This window comes from Lethenteron reissneri, chromosome 46 (genome assembly GCF_015708825.2).
Source record: "Lethenteron reissneri isolate LAM-NWPU_2019-01 chromosome 46, ASM1570882v1, whole genome shotgun sequence".
Taxonomy (NCBI): Eukaryota; Metazoa; Chordata; class Hyperoartia; order Petromyzontiformes; family Petromyzontidae; genus Lethenteron; species Lethenteron reissneri.
The window spans coordinates 11,919,541-11,942,011 of NC_083824.1; the positions used below are offsets into that span (position 1 = coordinate 11,919,541).

General features: G+C 58.5%; 1 protein-coding gene across 5 annotated transcripts in view; it reads left to right on the top strand.

The window, feature by feature from the left end:
• The window catches only part of LOC133354086 (CDC42 small effector protein 2-like), a 43,604-nt gene extending 24,696 nt beyond the window's left edge, over nucleotides 1-18,908 (top strand). For 3 of the 5 annotated variants that reach the window (XM_061570653.1, XM_061570657.1, XM_061570656.1), the window contains exons 2-5: nucleotides 7,169-7,612; nucleotides 10,057-10,161; nucleotides 11,756-11,957; nucleotides 15,609-18,908. In XM_061570653.1, the coding sequence (XP_061426637.1) occupies nucleotides 7,559-7,612; nucleotides 10,057-10,161; nucleotides 11,756-11,863 (267 nt within the window). In that variant the 5' untranslated portion in view covers nucleotides 7,169-7,558 and the 3' untranslated portion in view covers nucleotides 11,864-11,957; nucleotides 15,609-18,908. Of the gene's footprint in view, nucleotides 1-1,154; nucleotides 1,588-2,021; nucleotides 2,463-7,168; nucleotides 7,613-10,056; nucleotides 10,162-11,755; nucleotides 11,958-15,608 lie in introns of those variants that run through there. The other 2 variants (XM_061570658.1, XM_061570654.1) reach the window with 2 other exon arrangements.
• Nucleotides 18,909-22,471: the final 3,563 nt, after the last annotated feature.

Genomic DNA, 22,471 nt, shown 5'->3' on the forward strand with positions numbered 1-22,471 from the left:
CGGCGGCAATGCAAGGAAGCGATTCTAGAATGGAACCGCGATGTGGAATCTCGACAAAGTTGTGGCATTGTCCCCAGGGGGCGGGGGGAGGGTGAGGTGGTGGGCAGAGGGTGAGGAGGGAGAGGGCGCTGGGTGGGGGGGTGGCCCCGCTGTGCTGCGTCAGCAAAGTCACCTTCACGGAGCCCTCCCTCCGCCGCGACGAATACAACTTCTTCTTGCGCAACCACATCAGCCCAACGGCTTTCTGGGAGTGCACCATTTCATCGGCGTTGGTTCAACGCAAGCGAAACCTCCCCACGGGTTTCGACACGCAGTGTCTCAACATCGGTGGGGTCAGGCGGCGCTTGAATTGATTCTGGTACACTGCCAGATGGTACACGGGGAAGGACGCGCCTCGTTTCTTGTTTTAAAGATATGGGCGCTCGTTAAGTGCGGCATTCTCGAACGCGGAACGCAAAGTAATCGTCCGTGGCCTCACCGTAACCCCCTGGAATGGGGCTTGAGATGTCTCCTCCAGTCTCGTGTGTGGATTTACGGAACCAGCTCCGCACGGCTCTGCTGAGAGAGTTGTTTGGTAAATACCGTGTCCTGCCAACGACACGTGTTACAGAGAGGACGCAGCGAGTGGTGGCGCAACAGTCGGCGTGCCGCACGGGAAGCCTGCCTCCCCCGAGTTAAATTCCCGGCCACGTTTCGCATCGGGTGGCGAGTGGTTTCTGAACCGTCCCACACTCGCCAGCGTGGTGAAGTATGGTCAAACAACCCCGATGACCGTCTCGGTGCGGGAAGGCCTGCATCCACGGGTGGATTGACTGAAGGACTCTTAAACTCTTGCGAATTTTTTCTTCGCGTTTGTCAATTCTATCCGTGCGGCGCTTTCGCCGTACAGTGGGAAGCGTGTGAACTCGGTTGGTTGTTTGGTTTGAGCAATCGTCTCCTCCATGGCCGATAAATTATTAAGTTCCGCTTCGTGGGAGTCATCGGTGGGTTGCCGTCAGCTGCACGTTCTCGCCATAGAAACGTGGAAGTTCCAAAGTTGGCTCGGTGGCGGGGGCGGTGAACAGTGCCAGGCAAGGCGAGTGCGGGCAAGGAAATTACTTTGACCTTTTAAAAATTACAGCACTGCAGGAAGCCAAACGTTTGGAAACGGGCAACGGAGTCGCGTCGAGACGGATCGTCACATCGCAGCGCCGTGATGGATGGCGGCGGGTGGAGAGGACTTGATCCTGCAGGGGGTAGACCTTCGCCCGTGGTGGTGGTGGTGATGATGGCGATGTCGGGAGCAGACCAGCGATCGGCTGCTTGCGGTCACGCGATTTAAACATCTTACAATCCACTTTCAGTTCCTTCCATCAAGTTTATCCACCTGACGGAAATTCAACACTGGATTCGTGTAATCCATCAGTGCGGAGGTGTGGCTGTTACCTGTCGTCTCATGTGTGCTGGGTTTTTGTTGTCCAGCTGCTCGGATCACCTTGCAAGTGCCGAGACGCCGTCGAGTGGAATCGGGCAAACACCCGGGCGCGTGACCCCTCGTGACCCCTTGTGACAAGCAGCGCTAGGACCCCCCTTGGCCGTCCTCCCTGGGTAACAAGACCATTGCGTATGGACGTATTGGGCGGTACGCGGCAAATAAAAACAGGGGTGGGAGGGGGTGGGGTGGGGCGGAGAAAGGTGGCTGTGGCTGCCGTCGGTCACATTTGAAAATGCCGAGGGGGGTTCACGGAGGGGGCAGCGGGTGGGTGGTGAGGAACAATGCCCCATTGTCCCCGCGGTGTCGGGGGCATTGTTCGCCCGCCCGCTCGCCCGCTCGCTCGCGGGGGACAGGCCCACGCGGGCCGCGTCTCGCATGGGCCTGTCGCAGCTCCAGCCCCTAATCGCTCGCTGTGCGTCGCTCGACCCCCTCTGGTTAGACCTCGTCACGCAGCGCTCCTCCGCCTCTCCTCGCAGCTCCCCCCTCGCCTCCCCCCCTCCCCGTCTGTGCCCGGGTGGGGGCGGGGGGAGTCTCATTGTTGCTGCCGTCTGTCAGTCGATCGATCATCGAGTCGGTCGGTCAAAGAGTCGCTCGCTCGTTGCGTGAGTCGGTCAAATCGGGCGGTGGATCGGTAAGCGAGTGAGTCGCTCGGGCAGCGAGTTGGATGCTTCATGAGGACGGTCAGTGAGCCGCTCGCCACTCCCGGTGCCTCGTGACTCGCGAGCGACACGGACGCGGGAGCAGTGCTCGGAACCCGCTATCGCTCGCTCCGGCGTCGCGCGTTGAGCGGTGACCTCCGTCCGCTGCGACGCAGACGCCGTGCGGCGACCGCTGGTTTGAAACGTGTCCACGATTTTGCAGCGCAGCCGTGGATTCTTGTGTCCATCTGTGCCGAGCTTTGGAGTGTCACCGCCTCGTGTACAGCGCCGGGTTTTCTCCGCGTCTCCTCTCTAAACGGAACCAAACCGATGGAATTCACGGCCAAAACGTATGTACAGTACATTGAACTTCTTTCACACCGTACGTAGCCAACCGTGCAAATGGGAGGTGTAGCGGGACCCTCCTGAGAAAGAGTGTCGAGACTCGGAAAGGCTTGCGCGTGTAATTAAAGAGCATTGTTATTACCATAGTAGTAGTAGTATCATCATTATGATTATTATTGATGAATGCGTCGGCTGCCCGCGAGTCTGTGTGATTTCGCGGCGTGCCGACGCTGGTGTAGCCGCACTGCTGAGCAAGCAGTCAAGAGGTTTTGCAGCAGCAGCAGCAGCTACTGAGACGGACCGTGTCCAGGGTTGAGGGTTCGGGGTCAGGGTAAAGTGTCGACGGGGCAGGGCCTCCTCTTTGGTGACTGCCGAGACTTAAAGGTCGCCGTTGCGTTCGCGTGTCGCTTATCGGCCAAACAATCGGCAGCAGAATTTGCGTCATAATTTGGATTTGTATGGCGTCTAAATGTAACCCTGCCTCGAGCGACTGCAATTTGCTTTGTCATATTTTTATTTTTTTAAAGATACATTCTTTTTCTCATTTCTCAACTTCACTCCCGACCGTGCTGTCGGCAGTCGTGTCACGAGGCGCGTCTTAGAGACGGGCCCGCGGGGAACGGCGTCGCAAAACTACTTCTGAAACCTCCCTCTGTGACCCCGTGACTCCGTAACTCTGTCACTTTGTGACCCCGTGACTCTGTGACCCCGTGACCACGTGACCCCGTGACCCTGTGACTTTGACTCTGTGACTCTGCGACTCTGTGAGCCAGGAGCAGCGCTCTCGCACGCGCTCTGCTAGGCAGACAGGTCCACACCGCATGGCACTCGCACCAAAGATTTGTAATTCATAGCGCTGGTGGTTTATAGGGGTTTTGTTTAGCTGGGGGGTTGTGGTGGCGGTGGCTCGGCTGCTCTGCACGTGGCTCCCTGTAACCCAGCACCGTGGAGGCAGCAGCAGCAGCAGCGAGGGGTCGGTGGATCACCGCAACGATGTTGTGAAATCCCTTCACCGTGGGCGTCGAGGTGGAGCCGTTCCCTGGCTCGCCAGGAGAAGGCGGCACAGCACAGCTGTGAGCTCCTCCACCTGTTCCGTCTGGACGAGATCGAGTGTTGCCCCCTCGCACGCGTGGGGTTTTCTCTGGCCGCTCCGTTCTCCTCCCACAATGTAAGCGCTCATTGATTTGGCCGATAACACCTTCGTATGTAGAGGATCGCAGAACTTGGACAATCGTCGGTAGCGCCGATTCACCCTTGGAGTTGCCGCCTTCTCGCTCACCTGCGGTTCCTCGTCGCGCCTCTGAACCCCGTGGAGAGCCAGGAGCGAGTCGAGTACTGCGGCGGTGGCAGCGTTACAATTTGACGTCATCATCATCACCATTCATGTTTCACCGACTTACGTGGCAAAACCAAATTGGTGGCCGGGCCCGGGACGATCGACCCGCCCGCCGCTCGTTCGAACTCGTTGGCGCCCGCTGGCCGAAACCCGGAGTCGCAACCGGGACCTCGGCGGTGGCGGCTCGGGCGGCCTGACCTCTGAACTGCGGCGGCAGTGGCCAGCAGCTCGCTAGACGAGGGGCGTGGGTCACGGCACGCCGCGGCCGTATCGCCGCCGCCGCCGATCCGCGGCCCCGTCCCACAGGGTCACCGGGGTCACTGCGAGATTTCGGTGTTCGTCTCATCCGGCGCGAACTCCGCCGCACCGCCCACCAACAGCGGCTCCTTCTGGAGGTGGGGGGGGGGGTGGATGCTTCATCCAGCAGTGGATTGATCATGGCTGATGCTGATTTACCGGACAGACCGCAGAAGGGATTTGAATTGCATCCACCCACACACCCACCCACACACCCATACCCACACACCCACACACCCACCCATACCCACCCACCCATACCCACACACCCACCCATACCCACACACCCACCCATACCCACCCACACACCCACCCATACCCACACACCCACACACCCACCCACCCACCCATACCCACCCACCCATACCCACACACCCACCCATACCCACACACCCACCCACACACCCATACCCACACACCCACACACCCACCCATACCCACCCACCCATACCCACACACCCACCCATACCCACACACCCACCCATACCCACCCACCCATACCCACACACCCACCCATACCCACCCACCCATACCCACACACCCACCCATACTCACACCCACCCACCCACATCCACCCATACCCACCCACCCATACTCACACCCATACCCACCTACCACCATAACTACCCATACCCAACAATACCCACCCACACTCACCGACACCCACCCACCTGCGTGTTTGGCGCCACTGTGGCAGTGAAACGTGCCTTTTGCGGGACATTCTGTCTCTGTGTTTGGTGACGGTCGATCGGCCTCGGCCCCCCTCTCCCGCGCGTCCCTCTGCGCTATCGGCGCTCACCCAACGCTGTCTCACGGGGCCATCGCTCCCCCCCCCCCCGCATCAGGATCTTGGCAATGCGTTCGCATTTCATCGCTGCCTGCGGTTTCTACCTCGAGCCTTCAGGTTGTTAAGCAATGCGTGGCCCTTGCTGCCCGTGCACTTTGTGTATTTATTGTCGCCCCCGGGCCGCGTGGTGAGACTGAGCGCTTCGAGCGCCCGCAGCTCCGAGCGGTACTCGCTCCACAGACCCTCCGAGACGACACGCCACTCTCCCCCCCCCCCCCCCCCCCCCCCGTGTTTAGTAACAGAATCAGAGTGAGCTACAAATCTCTTTTTCACAGATGTCCAGTCGGGGCACGGGGCAACGACTCGCGGCCACCTCGCCCAAAACAACTCCCCGATTATTATCCCTCGATGACTCCAAATCCCCTTCTCGCCCCCCCTCCCTTCCCCGTCACGAACTCTTCCCGACTACCCGGCCCATTCATCATCACGCTTGCCCATCATTAACAGCTCACTGTCACGTTCGTCATCGTTTATTTCACGTATCATCAACGTATTCATCACACGCTGCAATCCTCATCAGCTCGTCTCATCCCACCGCACTATACTTGCTCTAAAAATAGTTAATTCTCTGTTCAGAGCCTTATTGCATGCGCTATATCAACTGAAGTTGAAGATAAGATCTCCATAAACGGCTTAACTGGCCAGACAAATGGTCGCTTTTATAGTTCCGTCCCGTCGTGTAAAATTGACGGGCTTGGTAGTGACGAGTCTGTGGTGTGTGGGACACTGCGTTTGTGGGGGAGCGGTGGGGGAGCGGTTAGCGCTGCGCCCCGCTACCAACCCGACGAGCCGAGTTCGATTCCCGCTCACGGTCAACACCGGTGACGATTATCTGGACCGGTAGTGGGCCTCCCCTAGGTCGACTCGGCGTTAAATGAATATATTCGGTGCATTGTGTAAATAACAGCGCTGGGAAGACAAAGGCGGCTCGGTGTAATTTTGCCCCCCCCCCTCCCTCATGTGCGCGCCGACCATCATCGGTGCTCGCCAACAGCACTTGCCCCTACAGCCTGTTAAGGCTGTTTGGGGGATCTTTGTCTTCGTTCTGTAAGCATGCGTCTGCGAGTTTAACACGAAGGCTTTCGCGACAAATGTCATCACGGATGTGTCTGTGAGTCAGCGAGTGGCTGTACGTTGTAGTTTGTTTACAGCATGAGCGGAATATAATATCTAAACCTGTCACGGGCCTCCCCTAGGTCGACTCAACATTAAATGCGTAGCTTGTACAGTACGCAGACAACACCGCTGGGGAGACAAAGAGGGCCGGGTATGGCTCTGGCCACCCGCGGCAGCCTTAATAGGTGCTCACTAACAGCACTCGTCCCTGTAGTGTGTAAGGCTAGACGCGGCTATATTTGTCTCTCACCACAAACACGCCCTCCGTGTGTGTGTGTGTGCTTGTGTGAGCCTCACGCGCTCAGTCCTCCGCCCATGTTGAGGACTCCAGCCACTGACTGTCACATCCACGCTGCGTCCACCGCACCGCGTTCAGTCGACACTGCAAGTCACAACAACTCGCTCGCTCGCTCACTCACCAACTCACACACTCGCTCACTCACCTACTCACACACTCGCTCACTCAACGACTCACACACTCGCACACTCACCTACTCACACACTCACACACTCACCGACTCACACACTCACACACTCACCGACTCACACACTCACACACTCACCGACTCACACACTCACCTACTCACACACTCACACACTCACCTACTCACACACTCGCTCACTCACCTACTCACACACTCGGTCACTCACCTACTCACACACTCACCTACTCACACACTCACACACTCGCTCACTCACCGACTCACACACTCGCACACTCACCTACTCACACACTCACACACTCACCGACTCACACACTCACACACTCACCGACTCACACACTCACACACTCACCGACTCACACACTCACCTACTCACACACTCACACACTCACCTACTCACACACTCGCTCATACGCTCACTCGCTGAATCGCCACACTGCCGGCCACTGCTCCACTGTGGAACTGCCTGCTCCCATCATCATCACCGCCTCTATCGTCCCTGTCTATTACAACAATGATGGTGCTGTTTGTGGCTGGCCGTTTGAAGTGTCGCTCCCTTGGTGCCTGTGTTCAGCAACTGTGATTTTAGAAGACACACACACACAACGTGTGTATATATATAAATATTTGCTTCTTCTCCTCTGATTTGTATTTGCTCTGCTCTCTCCCCAGGGCCATCTCTTTCACACCGCGGTGGGTGCGGCCGTCACCGGCCTGGAACTCAAAAAACCTCCTCGGTGCCGCCTGAAGCATCCGTCACCGCACGAGGGTGCGGCGGTAGCGGCGGCAGTAACGGCGGTGGCGGCGGTGGCGGCGGTGGCGGCGGTTCGGTGATCGGCGGCTCTCAAGGACGGACCGAGAGAGACCCGGCCGGTGGCCACGCACGCCGGCGGCCTCCCAGCGCTGCCCTTTGACCCGGCCCTCTCTTTAACCTGCGCGGGCGGCTTGGGGCAGCGCCTGCCGCCAGCGTCTCCCCTGCCGCGTTCGGCCTCCGCAACATCGCCCGCCCGCCCTCCCCTGCCCCCCCTCCCCTGCCTGCGTGCCCCCCAGCCCGGCACGACGATGAGTGAGTTCTGGCTCTGCTTCAACTGCTGCGTGGCGGAGCAGCCGCAGCCGGTGAGTTACTCGTCACGAGTACACCGCGTGGATCGTTGATGCGAGCGAGTGTCTGCGTGTGTATGTGTGTGTGTGTGTCTGTGTGTGTGTCTGTGCGTCTTTGTGTGGCTGTGTGTGTCTTTGTTTTTGTGTGTGTGTGTCTGTGTGTTTGTTTGTGTCTTTGTGTGTCTCTGTGTCTGTGTGTGTCTGTGTGCTTCTCTGTGTGTTTGTGTGTATCTATGTGGTGTGTGTGTGTGTGCCTGTGTGTGTGTCTGTGTGGTGTGTACGGTGTGGAGGAGTGGTGTTGTAGTGGTTAGCACTCCGTGTGTGCGAGTGTAAGTGTTCACTAGCAGCGCTTTCCCCAACAGTCTGGTCAAGCTATACGGGGGATTTGTTGTATTTGTGTGTAGTGTGGGGAGTGGTGGCGCAGTGGTTAGCGCACTGTGTGTGTGTGGGGAGCGGTGGCGCAGTGGTTAGCGCACTGTGTGTGTGGGGGAGCGGTGGCGCAGCGGTTAGCGCACTGCTCTATGGACCCGGCACCGAGCCGCGACCAACATCGGTGACGAACACTTGAACCGGTCCTGTGCCTCCCCCTAGGTCGACTCGGCCTCAAATGATTACCCGGTGCCTTGTTTAAAAACATCGGCTCACCGTGCCGTTGGTAACATGACCCCTTCGTGAGTCAACCCGGCGTTAATAGGTGCGCAGGAACTTTCCCCAACTCTGTGGCTGGCTCTAAGGCTATACGGGCGATCTTTGTCTTGTGCGTGTGTTGGCGTTGGTGGGAGTGGTGGCGCAGCGGTCGGGATATTCGATTACAAACCTTTGGACCCGACTCAGAGTCCGATGCACGCGACCAGAAGCGATTTGTGTGTTAGCCTGCCCCGTGCCCCCCGGGGCGGCAGGGATCATCTGCTCGCTCGCGGCGCTTGCTCGATGGCGTCGAGAGCCGTCCGAGCGGTAACGAGGGTTGTGCGCGATGGATTCTCACCGCGCGCCTTTCGCCCGCCCCGCTATCGCGGTGGGGGGGGGGGAGCGACGTTGCCACGTGGTTTGACCTCCAATTTCGTGCCAAATTCGAACCGCGACACCGGCGCGCAATAACGCCACCAGAGCTTCCGACGAACGCCGCGGACCGGGACGGAAAACAGTCTAAGATGAGAGCGCCGCCACCGAAGTGTTAACCAGGGCGGCCGCGGGGGCGCCAACCGCGGACCCCCGGCCGCGTCACCGCCCCGGCACGAGCGGCCGCAGCCAACCCGCCCGGCCCTGCGTTGCGTCTGCCGTGTCCTCCGGCGAGAATTTTGAATTCTTTGTGTTTTTTTTCGTTCTGCCTGCCAACGTAACGACGATAGATCCTCCCGGGCGTGAATTCCGCAACGCCCACGAACGCCGTGAACGTGGTTTCTTCGTTGTAGACCCCCCCCCACTCTCTCTCCCCGTTCCCTGGTCGCTGGGACGCTGCGCCGGGCGAGGCCCAGCGCCGAGCCTTCCCTGCGGCGCTCCGTGTTGACCGCTCCTCCCCGCGAGGGATTCCGTGTCCGTCCGTTGTGTCGCGAACCCGCAGGGCTGTAGAGCTCCAGCGAGGTTTTGCGCCGGTATTGGAGCTTGCAAATTCGAAATAATAATAATGATTATAGAATAATCCCATCGTAATAATATTTGCATTCACACGGCAACACTTGCTAAAATGCCTCGGCAACTCTTAAGCGCCGTCCATCCCATTTCTTCTCAAGCATTTGAAGGGTACCCTTTAGCGTCCACTGCGAAGTGGCCAGTCGCGTATCTGTAGCGAGTCTGCACCGCCGTATTAACCAGGGCGGCCGACCGGAATCGAACCGCGAACCTCGTACGCTGTGTGCCGTAACACGCGGTGGAAATGCTGTTACCTGCCGGGCCGCGTCACCGCCGGTCCATCGATCGCGATTCCTGCGATTCCCACGATCGCGATTCTCGCGTCGGAAGAGTTTGCGCGACGACCGACGGCTGGCGATATCTGCGATCCGTACATCCCCGTGACGTGCGCGGTGGTCGAGCGTGCGCGGCAGCAGGGCGCACGGGGACAGAATAAACGAGAAACTACACGAGCGTGGCAGTGGAAATTGGAGATTGAACACCCGTTGAGTAGTGATGATAATGATGATGAGTTTAGGACATCTCGCGTAGGTGGGATGTGCTCGGCCAAGGCACGTTCTGAGCTCTCGCACCTTGGTGGCACTCGCAGGACGTTCCGAGGGACAGGCCGACGATGTGAATGGCTGAGTGGGTGAGCGAGCAGGCGGGTGAGTGAGTGACCGGGAGGGTGGACGAGTGGGTGAGCGTATGAGTGGGTGATTGAGTGGGTTAGTTGGCAGGTGAGCTACGAGCCGTGGCCGGTGGTTCCACCGGCGGTGCCGCTCTCGCGTTCTTTGTCTCCGCGTCGTGACGCTCGCCGTCGCTTTGTGTTTTCATTCGGCGGCGCGCAGAAGCGGCGGCGGCGAATCGACCGCTCCATGATCGGCGAGCCGACCAACTTCGTGCACACGGCGCACGTGGGCTCGGGGGACATGTACAACGGGGGCAACACCTCGGTACGCACGCACACACACGCACGCACACGCACACACGCACGTACACGGGCACACACACGCACCCACACACACGCACACACACGCACGCACACACACGCACACACACGCACCCACACGGGCACCCACACGCACGCACGTACCCACACGCACACACATATGGACATGCACGTATGCAAATGCACAAAAGACAAAGAACCCCCGTATAGCCTTAACAGACTGTTGGGGCAAATGCTGTTTGCGAGTACCTATTAAGGCCGGCACTGCACACGAGGGGGTGGGTGGCCAGCACCACGCCCGGCCGCCTTTGTCTCCCCAGTGGCGATGTTTACACACTACACCAGGTACTCATTTGACGCTGAGTCGACCTAGGGGAGGCCCATGACCAGTTCAGATATAATCGTCGCTGATGTTGGCTGTGAGCGGGAATCGAACTCGGGTCGCCGGTAGCTGTGCACGTTTGGACAGGGCTGTTACTGAGTACCTGTGGAGGCTGGCATGGCACACGAGGGGGTGGCCGGCCAGCACCACGCCCGGCCGCCTTTGTCTCCCCAGTGGCGTGGGGTGTTTAACACCCCACGACAGGCGCTACATTTACGGCTGATGCGAGCTCGGGAAGTCCCAGATGTCGCACTGCCACGCAAGCATGCACCTGCATGGACTTGTCCACACACCAGCATTTAATCATTCTCAAACACACACAAAGATCAAGTCCCCCCCCCCCCCCCGCCCATATAGCCTACACAGGTGGTTGGGACAAGCGCTGTTAGCGAGTAGCACTCATTTAGGCCGGCACGGCACGCGGGGCGATGGCGTGGCCGCCACCACGCCCGGCCGCCTTTGTCTCGGTGATTTGGTCACGAGCGGGAATAGAACTTCAGCCCGTCGGGTTTATAGCGCATGGCACTAACCGCCGCCGCACTACCACTCCCCCTAGATACATACCTACACACGCGTGGACACACATCTGTACACACACACACACGCTGCAAACCTTGACTGTGACTGTTGGAATGTTTAACGCGCGCGTAACCACATTTCTCAAAATTACAAACTCCACCCTGCAGTCGTTTGGCAAAGTGTTAATGAATGCAAAGTTCGACTGCGCCCTCACCCAGAGGAGCAAAGTCCACAACCCACTCTCTCTCAACAACCGCATCCACTCCTCCCGCTCAGTGGAGTCCGTTCTGCCAGCAGTGGCATTATTAGCAAGCTCTCGCAGGACTGCGCCTTGTACGATACTCTCAGTCCGATATGCGGGGCGGACTATAGGGACTCGAACCCGTTTCAAGCAGCACTGCATCATGGGTACTCTCCCATAATGCTCCACTGCATCGTGGGTACTCTCCCATAATGCTTCACTGCATCGTGGGTACTCTCCCATAATGCTTCACTGCATCGTGGGTACTCTCCCATAATGCTTCATTGCATCATTGGTACTCTCCCATAATGCTTCACTGCATCGTGGGTACTCTCCCATAATGCTTCACTGCATCGTGGGTACTCTCCCATAATGCTTCACTGCATCATTGGTACTCTCCCACAATGCCTCACTGAGGATGTTGACCTTTGCCCCCCCTCGCGTGGCCCCCCTCAGGGCGGGATGATCCAGCAGCAGATGCAGTCCAAGGGCGGCTACGGGAACGGGCGGCCGGCGAGTGACCCCCCCTCAGGGCCCCCGCTCGTCGACACCAAGGCGGGATAGCGGTCGCCACCGCCCCCCCCCCCCCCCCACTGGACCCAGCGGCAGCCCCCCCCCCCCACCCGCTGGGTCTCCGCGAGCCGCGTCCCCCCGCGGAGTGAGTATCGCACGCAACCGCCACCTGCGGCGTCGTCATCGCTGTCCCCGTTGACCATCGTCGTCGTCATTAGTATCGTCATCAATACCATCGGCATCATCATCGTTGCTAATGCTATGATCATCATAATGTTCATTGTTATCACCATCATCATCGTCCCTATCATTGTTATCATTATCATCATTTTCATCGTTATCATAAGTGTATTGCCATCATTGTCATTATTGTCACCATAATCATGATTATCACCTCTTATCATCGCTATCATCGTCGTTGTCATCATCGTCACGTTCCTCCTCGGTGAGCTCGGCGAGGTCGGTGTGGGCGAGCTGGCGAGTGGCGCCGTGACGTCGCCAGTGGCTCGCTCCGCACGGTCCCCTGACTCGCTCCGCACGGTCCCCTGACTCACTCCGCACGGTCCCCTGACTCGCTCCGCACGTCCCCTGACTCACTCTGCACGGTCCCCTGGCTCGTGCCGGTGGCCCAGGCTCGGCGCTCCGACGTGGCAGAGCCGTCGCCCATGGCCCTGCAGGCGAGGCCGGGGTGGCAGCGCCGTCCTAGCGCTTGTGCCTGGGCCCCATTCCTGACTCGGGCCCCTTTCTCCGTGGAGTCTGTGTGTTCTCTCTCTCCCCCGCAATTCTGCATGGATTTTCTCGGCCTTCTCCGGTTTCTTCCCGTAGCTAAAAGAGACCCCATATCATGCAACGGGTATTGGCCAAACGTCCCCCATTGTATGTACGTATATACGGTGAACTTATGTCGCGCCGTACGTAGCCACCCGGCACTAATCGGAGGTGTGTAGCCAACCGTGCGATGCCGAAACATTACCCCCCTTGCCCCCCCCCCCCCACGATTATTTCGTGAGAGTTACACGTGGCCAGCGGTCATTGCCCCCTGCTCGCAGACTTGACGCCCGATTGCAGGCCAGGTGCCCGAGTCACCTTACGGCGCGGGGGGGGGGGGGCAGCTGCCGCCAGGGGCGCCCCTTTCAGAGTTGGTCGAGACGGGCGCGCATGAATCGGGGGGGGGGGGGAGCGGGGGGGTGCGGCGCTACCGACCACAAAGTAAATAAGCCGGATGATTCGTCTCCCTCTCGCTGCGCCGTCCGTCCTCGCGGCTAAAGTGCAAAAGTATTTCTCGCGCAACGCATCGGTGCCCCCACGGCCTTCTGGGAGTGCCATAATGTAGTTAATTAATTAATTGTATTTATGGGAGATATATTTTTTTTATTTTGAACCAAACCCCCCCCCCCCCCCCCCAAAAAAAAAAACCAGGCTGGAACAATGTTGCTTATTTATTGACTTGCTCCATACGCTTGCCTGCGCTGCCACGCGTTCGGATTAGATCGCAGTCGCAGCAGCCATGCGGCGTCGCGATCGCCGCGAGCCGTGCCGTCGTTACACAACAACGCCACGGCCTGCCGCCCCCGTGACCCCCCCGCGCCGCCACCACCACAACAACTAATAAACCAACCCCCCCTAGTCCCCCCCCCCGAAACACACCAGCCCCCCCACCACAACAACAACTACTCCCCTCTCACCCCAGTCAGGCCCGACTCAGAGAGAGAGACTAGGGAGAGAGAGAGAGAGAGTGGCTCACAGAGAGAGAGACGCAAGAGAGAGAAAGAGAGACCGTGCGAGTGACAGAGCAAGTGAGAGGGCGAGTGACAGAGCAAGTGAGAGGGCGAGTGAGCGAGGGTTGCTATATTGCTGAAGCGCTCTTGCTGTGCCTGAACAATCTCGACACAAACAACCACTCGTGACGCTCTTAATAATAATCGCTTTAATAATTTAAATTTTCTGCCGTTTGGGGAGGGGGACCCCGTTTAGCTTCGCGCGTGGAATCGTCATGCGGAGAATGTAACCGCAGCGTGACGGCAAAACAGCCCAGGCAGCCCCCCCCCCCCGAAAGGGAAAACAGAAGTGGGGCCAACACTGCGCCCAGCCACCAGGATTACGCGTAGAGTTGCGCAGAGACGTGCAGAGACGTACAGAGACGTGCAGAGATGTGCAGAGACGCACAGAGATGCAGAGACACACAGAGATGCACAGCGAGATGCAGAGACGCGCAGAGATGTGCAGAGATGCAGAGATGTGTAGAGACGCACAGAGACCCACAGATAGATGCAGAGATGTGCAGAGACACACAGGGAGACACAGAGACGCACAGAGACACACAGAGATACAGAGATGCACAGAGACCCACAGAGACGCACAGAGACACACAGATGCACAGAGACACACAGAGACGCACAGAGACACACAGAGATGCAGAGACACACAGAGACAGAGATGCGCAGCATCCTGAGCAGCTCGTGGCGGCGAGCCCGAGCACGGAGCCGGCACCACCGAGAGCCTGAGTTCAAATCCAGGATCCAGCCACTGCCCTTGGTTAAACGGCGGTCCTCAAGCGAGTTCATGGTCCCAGCCCGGTCGCCAGTGACATTTGTCTAAATGCCAGCTCGGAGAATGAAAGAGACGCGGGTGCCACGCGACGAACATTCCTCTCATCGCGGGGGCCGGTGCTGTCCCCTACTGTGTGCGGAGCGAAGTTTCAGCACGGAGAAGGGACCTCGGAGGCAGCTCTGTGATGTCCACTTCCGCGGGGCCGTCCTCCTGCACGAAGGGTCGTGATGATGATTGCTTGTGTTGCAATCGAAACGTCGCGAGAATTTTATTGTTTTATTTTTATTATTTCCCTTCTACCTGACTTTAACGAAAGAACCAAACATATGAATCCCTGCAGTCACGGAAGCTTTAAATCGAAATTGAAACTGAACTATTTACACGATTTTTTTCATTATTTTGCCAGTAAATGCCCCACTGAGCTGTGTAGCTCTTCTTCAGAAGCGACCTGTCTATCACAAATGAGAGCTCAACGAAGTGGATTAGCATCATCATCATCAAGTGGACATTTAATGCAGCCAAATACTCTGAACGCCATGATGTTGATTCTAAATGTGGAGGTAAAAACCGGAGAACCCCGACAGAAATCCATGTAACCACGGGGAGGACACGCAAACTCCGGATATACAGCAGGCATCAGGTTCGGGATCGATCCCACGACCTCTCGTATACCAGGCGAGGAAGTTAACATCTCCCAGCCACCGTTGTACCCCCCAATATCGGAGACTCCAGACGAAACCCAACGTGCAAGCAAGGGGGGGGGGGGGTGCGGGGGGGGGCGGGGCTCAGGGGGGACACTCGACTACAACACCTGGCAAGCCCCACACCGACTACAACACCTGGCAAGCCCTGGTGGCGGTGGTCACATAGAGATTTGCGCATTTGTTCAGCGCAGTTGGTGGGCGCAGGCCCCAAAGACCGAAAACGTCAAGTGGCCAGCAACGAGCAGCACCGCCGTTCTAATAGATAGGAGTGGATGGACGCGTGAGTTGAAGCGAGCAAGGTTTTTGCCGTTAAGAGAGCTTTGGGGTCGTGGTGGGAGAAGTGAGGTGACCTGCAGTGTGGTGGTTAGGTGGGTGGGTGGGTGAGTGGGTGGGTGAGTGGGTGGGTGGGTGAGTGGGTGGGTGGGTGAGTGGGTGAGTGGGTGCGTGGGTGGGTAGGTGAGTGAGTGGGTGAGTGGGTGAGTGAGTGGGTAAGTTGTTGTCTGGTGGTTGAACGCACTTCTCTTGCTACATCTCTCTCGCAGGTTCCCCGTTTAGCTCGTGTGGACGTGTCCGCGTGTCCGCTTGTCCGTGCACGCGCCCTTCCCTGCGCTGCGCCGACTCGGGCCCCTCCGGACTCGCCGGCAATGGGCAATGGACGAGATCGCACTCGGAGGGATCGTCAGCAGTGGCGGTGCGGAGTGAGCGCCGGCGCCGCTCTCCCCTTGGCTGTCTCGGGACGAAGAGGCAGAGGACGGAGAGAGGGAACGGACGAAGACGAGAGCGAGCGCCCGCCCGACGGTTACGATCGGCAACACGCGACGGACGAGCCAGCGCCACCCCCCACCGCCACTGACACGGCACCACGATCCTGCGGGCGGCGCAGGCCGGGCGGCTCGCCACACAGCGCCGATGCCACCGAATTGAAGCCGGCACCGTTCTGCCGGAGGTGGCCGGTAGAACGGTGCCGGGGAAGAGCACAACGACTAGCGGGCGCCGTCGCTCATTCAACCGACGGCGCACGAAGCGAGAACAAAAGTCCGAACCAAGAATAAAAGCTTATTTTTCTTACTTTGTAAATTAAAGTTATTGCTTTGAGGTTGTTCCGCGGAGGGAGGCAGTGAGAGGCCGTGGAGTCGAAGCCAGGATTTTGGGGGCCTTGGCTGTGACACGCGCTCGGGGGCAGCTGCTCTCTCCGGATCTGCTCGCCCGCCTGCCCGCTCGCGGCGATCAACTCGGCGCACGCTGCTGCCACCGCACGGCGCTTTCTGTCCGCGTCGTCTCCTGCCGCGTGCGCGCCGCCACGAGGGCGGCCCCCACGAGTCGGCCGACATCGATCAAAACAAAACCTCGGCGATGGCGGCGACGAGACGCACACAAAGTGGGGACGCACAAGCGGCGGGCGAGCGGTGCCGCGCCGCGCGCTCCGCCCGGCCGTTCAAGGACTGGCGAGCGCGCCAACGAACAAAATCGACGGGGCGATGGGATGGACGGACGATCGAGCTCGGCTCTGCGCCGCCCCTGGACGCCCGGTCGTGACGTCGCCGCCGGCCCTCGCCCGGAGATTCGGACGCCGCAGACAGAGATTGGACTGACGGGGTCGCGCTCTCGTCGGCGGGCGGTGACCGTGTCCTGCTGTGCGCTTGTGGACGTGCGTGTCCATCCATTCATCCGTGCGCGTGTCTGTAGACCAGGAGGTGGGGAACCTCATACTCGCTGAGGGCCGAATAGGACAAATTACAATTGGTGGGCCACACGTTTAACACTCTGGCCACTTCTATCGCTGCGGGAGGCCCCTGCGGAGACAGAAGTTTCAAGAATCAAGTTGATTTTGTTGAACCGGGTTGAGAACTCAAGGGACCAGGGTACATGTCTCAATTAGCAAGAGTGAGTGACTGAGCCGGGTCTCTGAAATCACAAAAGCAATAACATTCAAAAACTTGGCAGAACAATGAAGCAAATAGGCTTCGGAGCAAAAACAAACAAAATATAAATCGGAGCACAAGCAACTGCGCTACAGACGAAATCAACAAACAGTCACGCGAACACGATGAACATCGCATTATAAATACATTTTCCAGTCACGAAAATTGGCACGGCCCGAATTACTTTCACAAACCGTCCAGAGTACAGTCGGGTTTCATCCGCGACTCGGCGCGTTGTCGCCACGTAAAAAAATATCCTCCCCTCTAGTCCACGATCAGCGTGGCTCAGAGGCTCCCTGGCAGGGGTGGACAAACATCGTTTGTGGGCCTCCCGAGCGACGGTGGCGGTGGGAGGCCTCGTGTGGCCGTGGGCTACCGTGTGAGATGAAGCGGCAGGCCGCGTCTGGTCCGTTTCTGGGCCGCGCTGCGGTCGGTTTAACCCCGAGGCGGTCGGTTTAACCCCGCGGCACGGCAGTCACTTGGAATTTTCTCCGTCTTGTTTTTGCAAACCGATTTCTCCACCGATGTTGGAACGTATTCATTCATTATATAGCTCATTCACTGAAAAGTCACCATCCCCTACTGCCCCCATAGCGTATTTGCGCCTGCCACATGCTCGCGTGTGCGTCTTCATCATCGCACGTCACGGGGTACTGTGACAAAGACACGCGGACACATACACACAACGACGCGTGTGTGTGTGTGCGTCACTGCCACTCTGGCGCAGGCGGCCCCTCTGGGTGGCCCCGCTCGCTGGGGACGAGTGGTGGACAGCGGTCGGTACAAGATTTGGTGTGTGCCGAGACTGGTGTAAATTCCACGGTGCCGTGGCAGGGACCCGTCTCCCCGTAGGACAACGGCCGTTGACGTCGCTCTTCAGTGGTGCAGCCGCTGGTCAGCGGTGCTCGTTTTACCGACCCTGGACGACGACGACGGTGATGGTAATGATTGTAACCTCGGCTGGGATTTTAACTCGTGACCTCAGACATGGAGAGAGAGCCCCCTGGGGGCTCAACCGCGGCCATTCCAGCCATGTACGATCGACGCTCGGCGGTGCAGAGCATCACCGCTCATTTACCCAGAGGGCAATCCTCACCGTCCCTTCAGCGGGGCTTCTTCATTGAGATGCTTGGCCATGAATCCCATTGATGATGAGCGCTTGGCATCGTGCCGGGAGGAGACCCCGGAACGAACACCGCGAGCGGGAGACGCTCGCCGCTGCACGCCTACGACACCTCGCAAGCCTCCTCGGTGCAGGCAGTCCACCCATACAAGTGACTAACCTGGGCTCTCAAAAAAAGCCCTCCTCAGTTTACGATAGATATTTACCAGGTCGGGCGGACACATTCCGGTAATGGCCCATAAAAGGCAATTCAAGTCGACGCACTGTGTACACTTTATCGGCAGCGGGCCAGTTGCGGTGCGTTTCGTCCACGTCGCCCGCGCGTGGACCACGTGTGCGGGGCCCCATCGTCGCTCGGTCTCCCCATGTCGCACGCTCGCCCGGGGAGTACTCGCGCCGCGCGACGCACGCGGTGACTTCAATGCACCCCGGTGGCCGTCGCGAGGGCTCGTTGAGCCACGCGATGGCTCGGGGAACAACCAATTCCCACCCCCGACCCTCACCCCATCTCCACCACCACCCTCACCCCCGACCCTCACCCCATCTCCACCACCATCACCCCCACCCTCGACCCTCACCCCATCACAACCACCACCCCCACCCAGGTGAGTGGCTGGACGCCACGCCGGTGCGATCACAACCCAGCGCCACTCACGCGTCTTAATTCTCGTGGTCTGGGGAAACGTTGTCTTAATGATGACGAATCAAGTATTATTATTGTTGTTTGTTTATTATTGTTGCTGTCGTAAGATTATTTGAGTGGTGTATGCGCTCTCAAAATGATTATTTTGCACTGATGTCGCATGAAACTCCGTGTGTCTGTGCGTGCGTACGTGAGTGCGTGTGTGTGTGTGGGGAGTGGCAGTGTCGCGGTTAGCGCTACGCTGCGCTACGAACCTGGCTACCCAAGTTCGATTTCCGCTCACGGGGCAACACCCGTGTGACGATTGTCTGGACCAGTCCCGGGCGTGCGAACGTCGCCACTGCGGAGGCAAATGCGGCCGTGCGCGGTGATGGCCACCCACACCCTCGTGTCAGCCCCAACAGGAGGACACGAGGGTGATGGGACACGGGGGTGATGGCCACCCACACCCTCGTGTCAGCCCCAACAGGGGGACACGGGGTGATGGCCACCCACACCCTCGTGTGCCCCAACAGGGGGACACGGGGGTGATGGCCACCCACACCCTCGCGTCAGCCCCAACAGGGGGACACGGGGGTGATGGCCACCCACACCCTCGTGTCAGCCCCAACAGCCCCTCGAGGCGACACGGGGGACACGGGGGGTCTGTGCGCGTGTCGGGGTCCCGATCCTCTCGCCCCGGGCCCTGGGACCCTCCCGCCGGGTCCCGCTCTGCCTCAAAGGCCGCCCCCCCCCCCAACCCCACGGTGGGGGCCGCTGGCCACACCGCCCCCTCTTGGGAGCCGTGCCAAGCTCCCTAAGAGGTGCTCGCTAACAAAGCGCGTGGAAAGAAACAATTCCAGGAGGTGTGGGAACGACCCGTCGGTGTCGATTCTCTTGAACGTGTTCCCCCCCAACCCTCCCTCCCTCCCCCACCGCCAACGAAGCAATTCCATTGGTTATCATTGTTCTTACCCCGTTCATAGATTTCTATTTTACCGATTTGTATTTTTTTTAAGCAACGGAAGAAAAAAATTATTCATTACGCGTGGAAAGTGGGGGGGGGGGGGGGGGGCTTCGATCGTTGCAACGATTTGGGCAAAAGTGTCGCCGTCGCCGTCGCCGCAATTGGGCCGTGGAGCGAACTTGGCACTGGAATCGAACCGGCCTTGGGACCCACCCCAGTACCGACCTCGGGGCCGAGATCAGTACCGGACCCAAGGTAGCAGAATCTTTGGCGGCACCCCCCCCCCCCCCCACACTTTTTATTTTATTTATACGACGAGCAAAGAGCGACATTTCAAAAACGTCCCCGACGTCGTTTTCACCCTCGGACCGCGGCGTAGGAATTGCGCGGAGACGCGCTTGAAGGTGACTGCGGCCACGTGCGGCTTGACGAGGGATGAATCTCGATTTGAAGCTTTCGTGACTGCAGGAATCCAAACTCTTTGCTTCTCTCGGTGAAGTCGCGTAGGTTAGAAAATTAATAGATCACAACGTTTCGATTGCAACACAAGCAAAGAAATGTTCTTGCTGTGGTTTTCCCACCTGATGATGATTGCTTGTGTTGCAATCGAAACGTCGTGATTTATTTTATTTTCTACCTACGTGGCTTTACCGAAACAACCAAAGAGTTTGGGACAACGGATGAGCTGAGACACCTAGCCCGGAGCTACGGAGTGAAAGGGGGAAGTCGTTGACTTGTCTGCCGTGGAGGTGTGATGGTGAGACATCTTCTTTGTTGTTTAATGAATACCAAATTAAATCCATTAAACGCCGTCTCCCAGTGTCGGTGACTTGAAGTTTTTGTTGTCAAATTTTTTTTTCTCACCAATCGTTGAGTCGAGTCCCCCCCACCACCCCCCCCCAGGTCGTGCCGCTCTCGGGAGAGAGTCGGGGAGAGTCCTGTGGGAACCCTCGGCAGAGCGCGGCCCCCCACCACAAGCGGACACATCGCGAAGCGACCCGTCTGAGACGCCCTGGCCCCTCCGGCGACATCTGCCCCCCCCCCCCCCCCAGTCTACGCGGCGGCTGCATCGTGACGGTCGCAGGCCGGGGAGCGAACCCGGCGGCGTGGACAACGGCACGACGCGGCGTTGTCCTCACGCGGTTGGCTACGTACGGTGCAGAAGACGTTCAGCACACACACAAAACTAAGATCCCCCGTGTCGCCTTAACAGACTTTTGGGTAAGTGCTGTTAGCGAGCAGCACCTATGAAGGCCGGCACTGTGGCACACGAGGGGGTGGGTGGCCAGTACCACGCCCGGTCGTCTTTGCCTCCCAAGTGGCAATTTTTTACACATCGCGCCAGGTACTCATTTGAGGCTGAGTCGACCTAGGGGGGGGGGGCCCAGGACCGGATAGATAATTGTCACTGGTGTTGGACGTGAGCGGGAATCGAACTCGAGCCACCGGATTCGTAGCGCAGTGCGCTAACCGCTACGTCACCGCTTTTCAAAAAAGATAAAGATCCCCCATATAGCCTTAACATACTGTTGGGGCAAGTAATGTTAGCGAGTAGCACCTATAAAGTGTTCTCACCAATTACACACAACAACCGTCTTTCGCCACGAAGTGGCAGTGACATCACCACGGCGCTTGTGCCAGGCTATGTGCACGTTGAGGCCACGTGAAGTGTCGAACGCCCGCTGGCAGGTTACGGGGTAGACCCAGGTGCCACGGGTCAGCTGACTGAGATGACCGAGATGACTGGCTGATGCACCACCTGTGCCCCCTACTGTGCCAACTTGCTGTGCTTTAGCCATCCGGCGCTCCGCTCGTTGTTGGTGAAAGGTGTGACACTGTAGGTTACTTATTTGATGGAATTAAAGGGCGATTTGTGATCGCGGGCCACTGAGGCAGATTCCATCTTCTCAGCAACCCGCGACCACCACCCATCTTTGCAGCACCTCAGCTCTCCAAACCTCCGAGAGAAGGCTGCAGTAAGCCTCCTCATTCTCTGACGGGATGATGTAGACGATGAGAGTGGGCCTGTCGCTTTTTCTCAGCCAGCCTGAACACCTCCTCTGTCAGCCAGGGTCTCTGGGGAGGTCTGGACCGTGTACCCAAGGCAGCCCGTTGCAGCTACATGACCCACAATCCTAAACCTCGCCCATTTCCCCTCGATATCAGGAGGAGTAGGGGACGATGCCAACCCCAGCTGGAAGTGATGATGAAATTCTCGCTTGTTACTTTCATCAGCTCGCTGAGACCATATCACTATGGGTTTGAATTGGGTCCTGGGTGAACACCTACCACCGGAGTGGAAGAATGGCAGGCGCATCTTACAGATGACAAGTCGATGGTCAGTGGGCAGATCAGCTCCACGGAAGGTCCTGGTGTCAAGGACATGGGCCGCATCCGCTGGTCTGTAACTATGTAGTCCAGCAGCTGTTCTTGCTTGGACCCAGCATGCATCCATGATTTTGTGTGGATGTGCCGATGCCGGAACAGCGTGTTCGTAATTACAAGCCCATGGGCTGCACAAACATGTAGCAGCCTCCTACTGTTGTTATTGAGCTGATATGGCCCGTGCCTTCCAATCCCAAATGGGGTTTGGCCAGGAGACGTCATGGACGCCTGTCCCCCCCGGGGCCTCCGGCACAAGCTTCATTCGATGTTTATTCCGTGGTTTCGTGGTACTTGCATTGAAGGTGGGGAGGGGTCACCAGCCCCTCACACCCGTCCAGAGCCCCCTTTGGCCGCGGTGGTGGCTACAAACACCATGAGGGGAATGG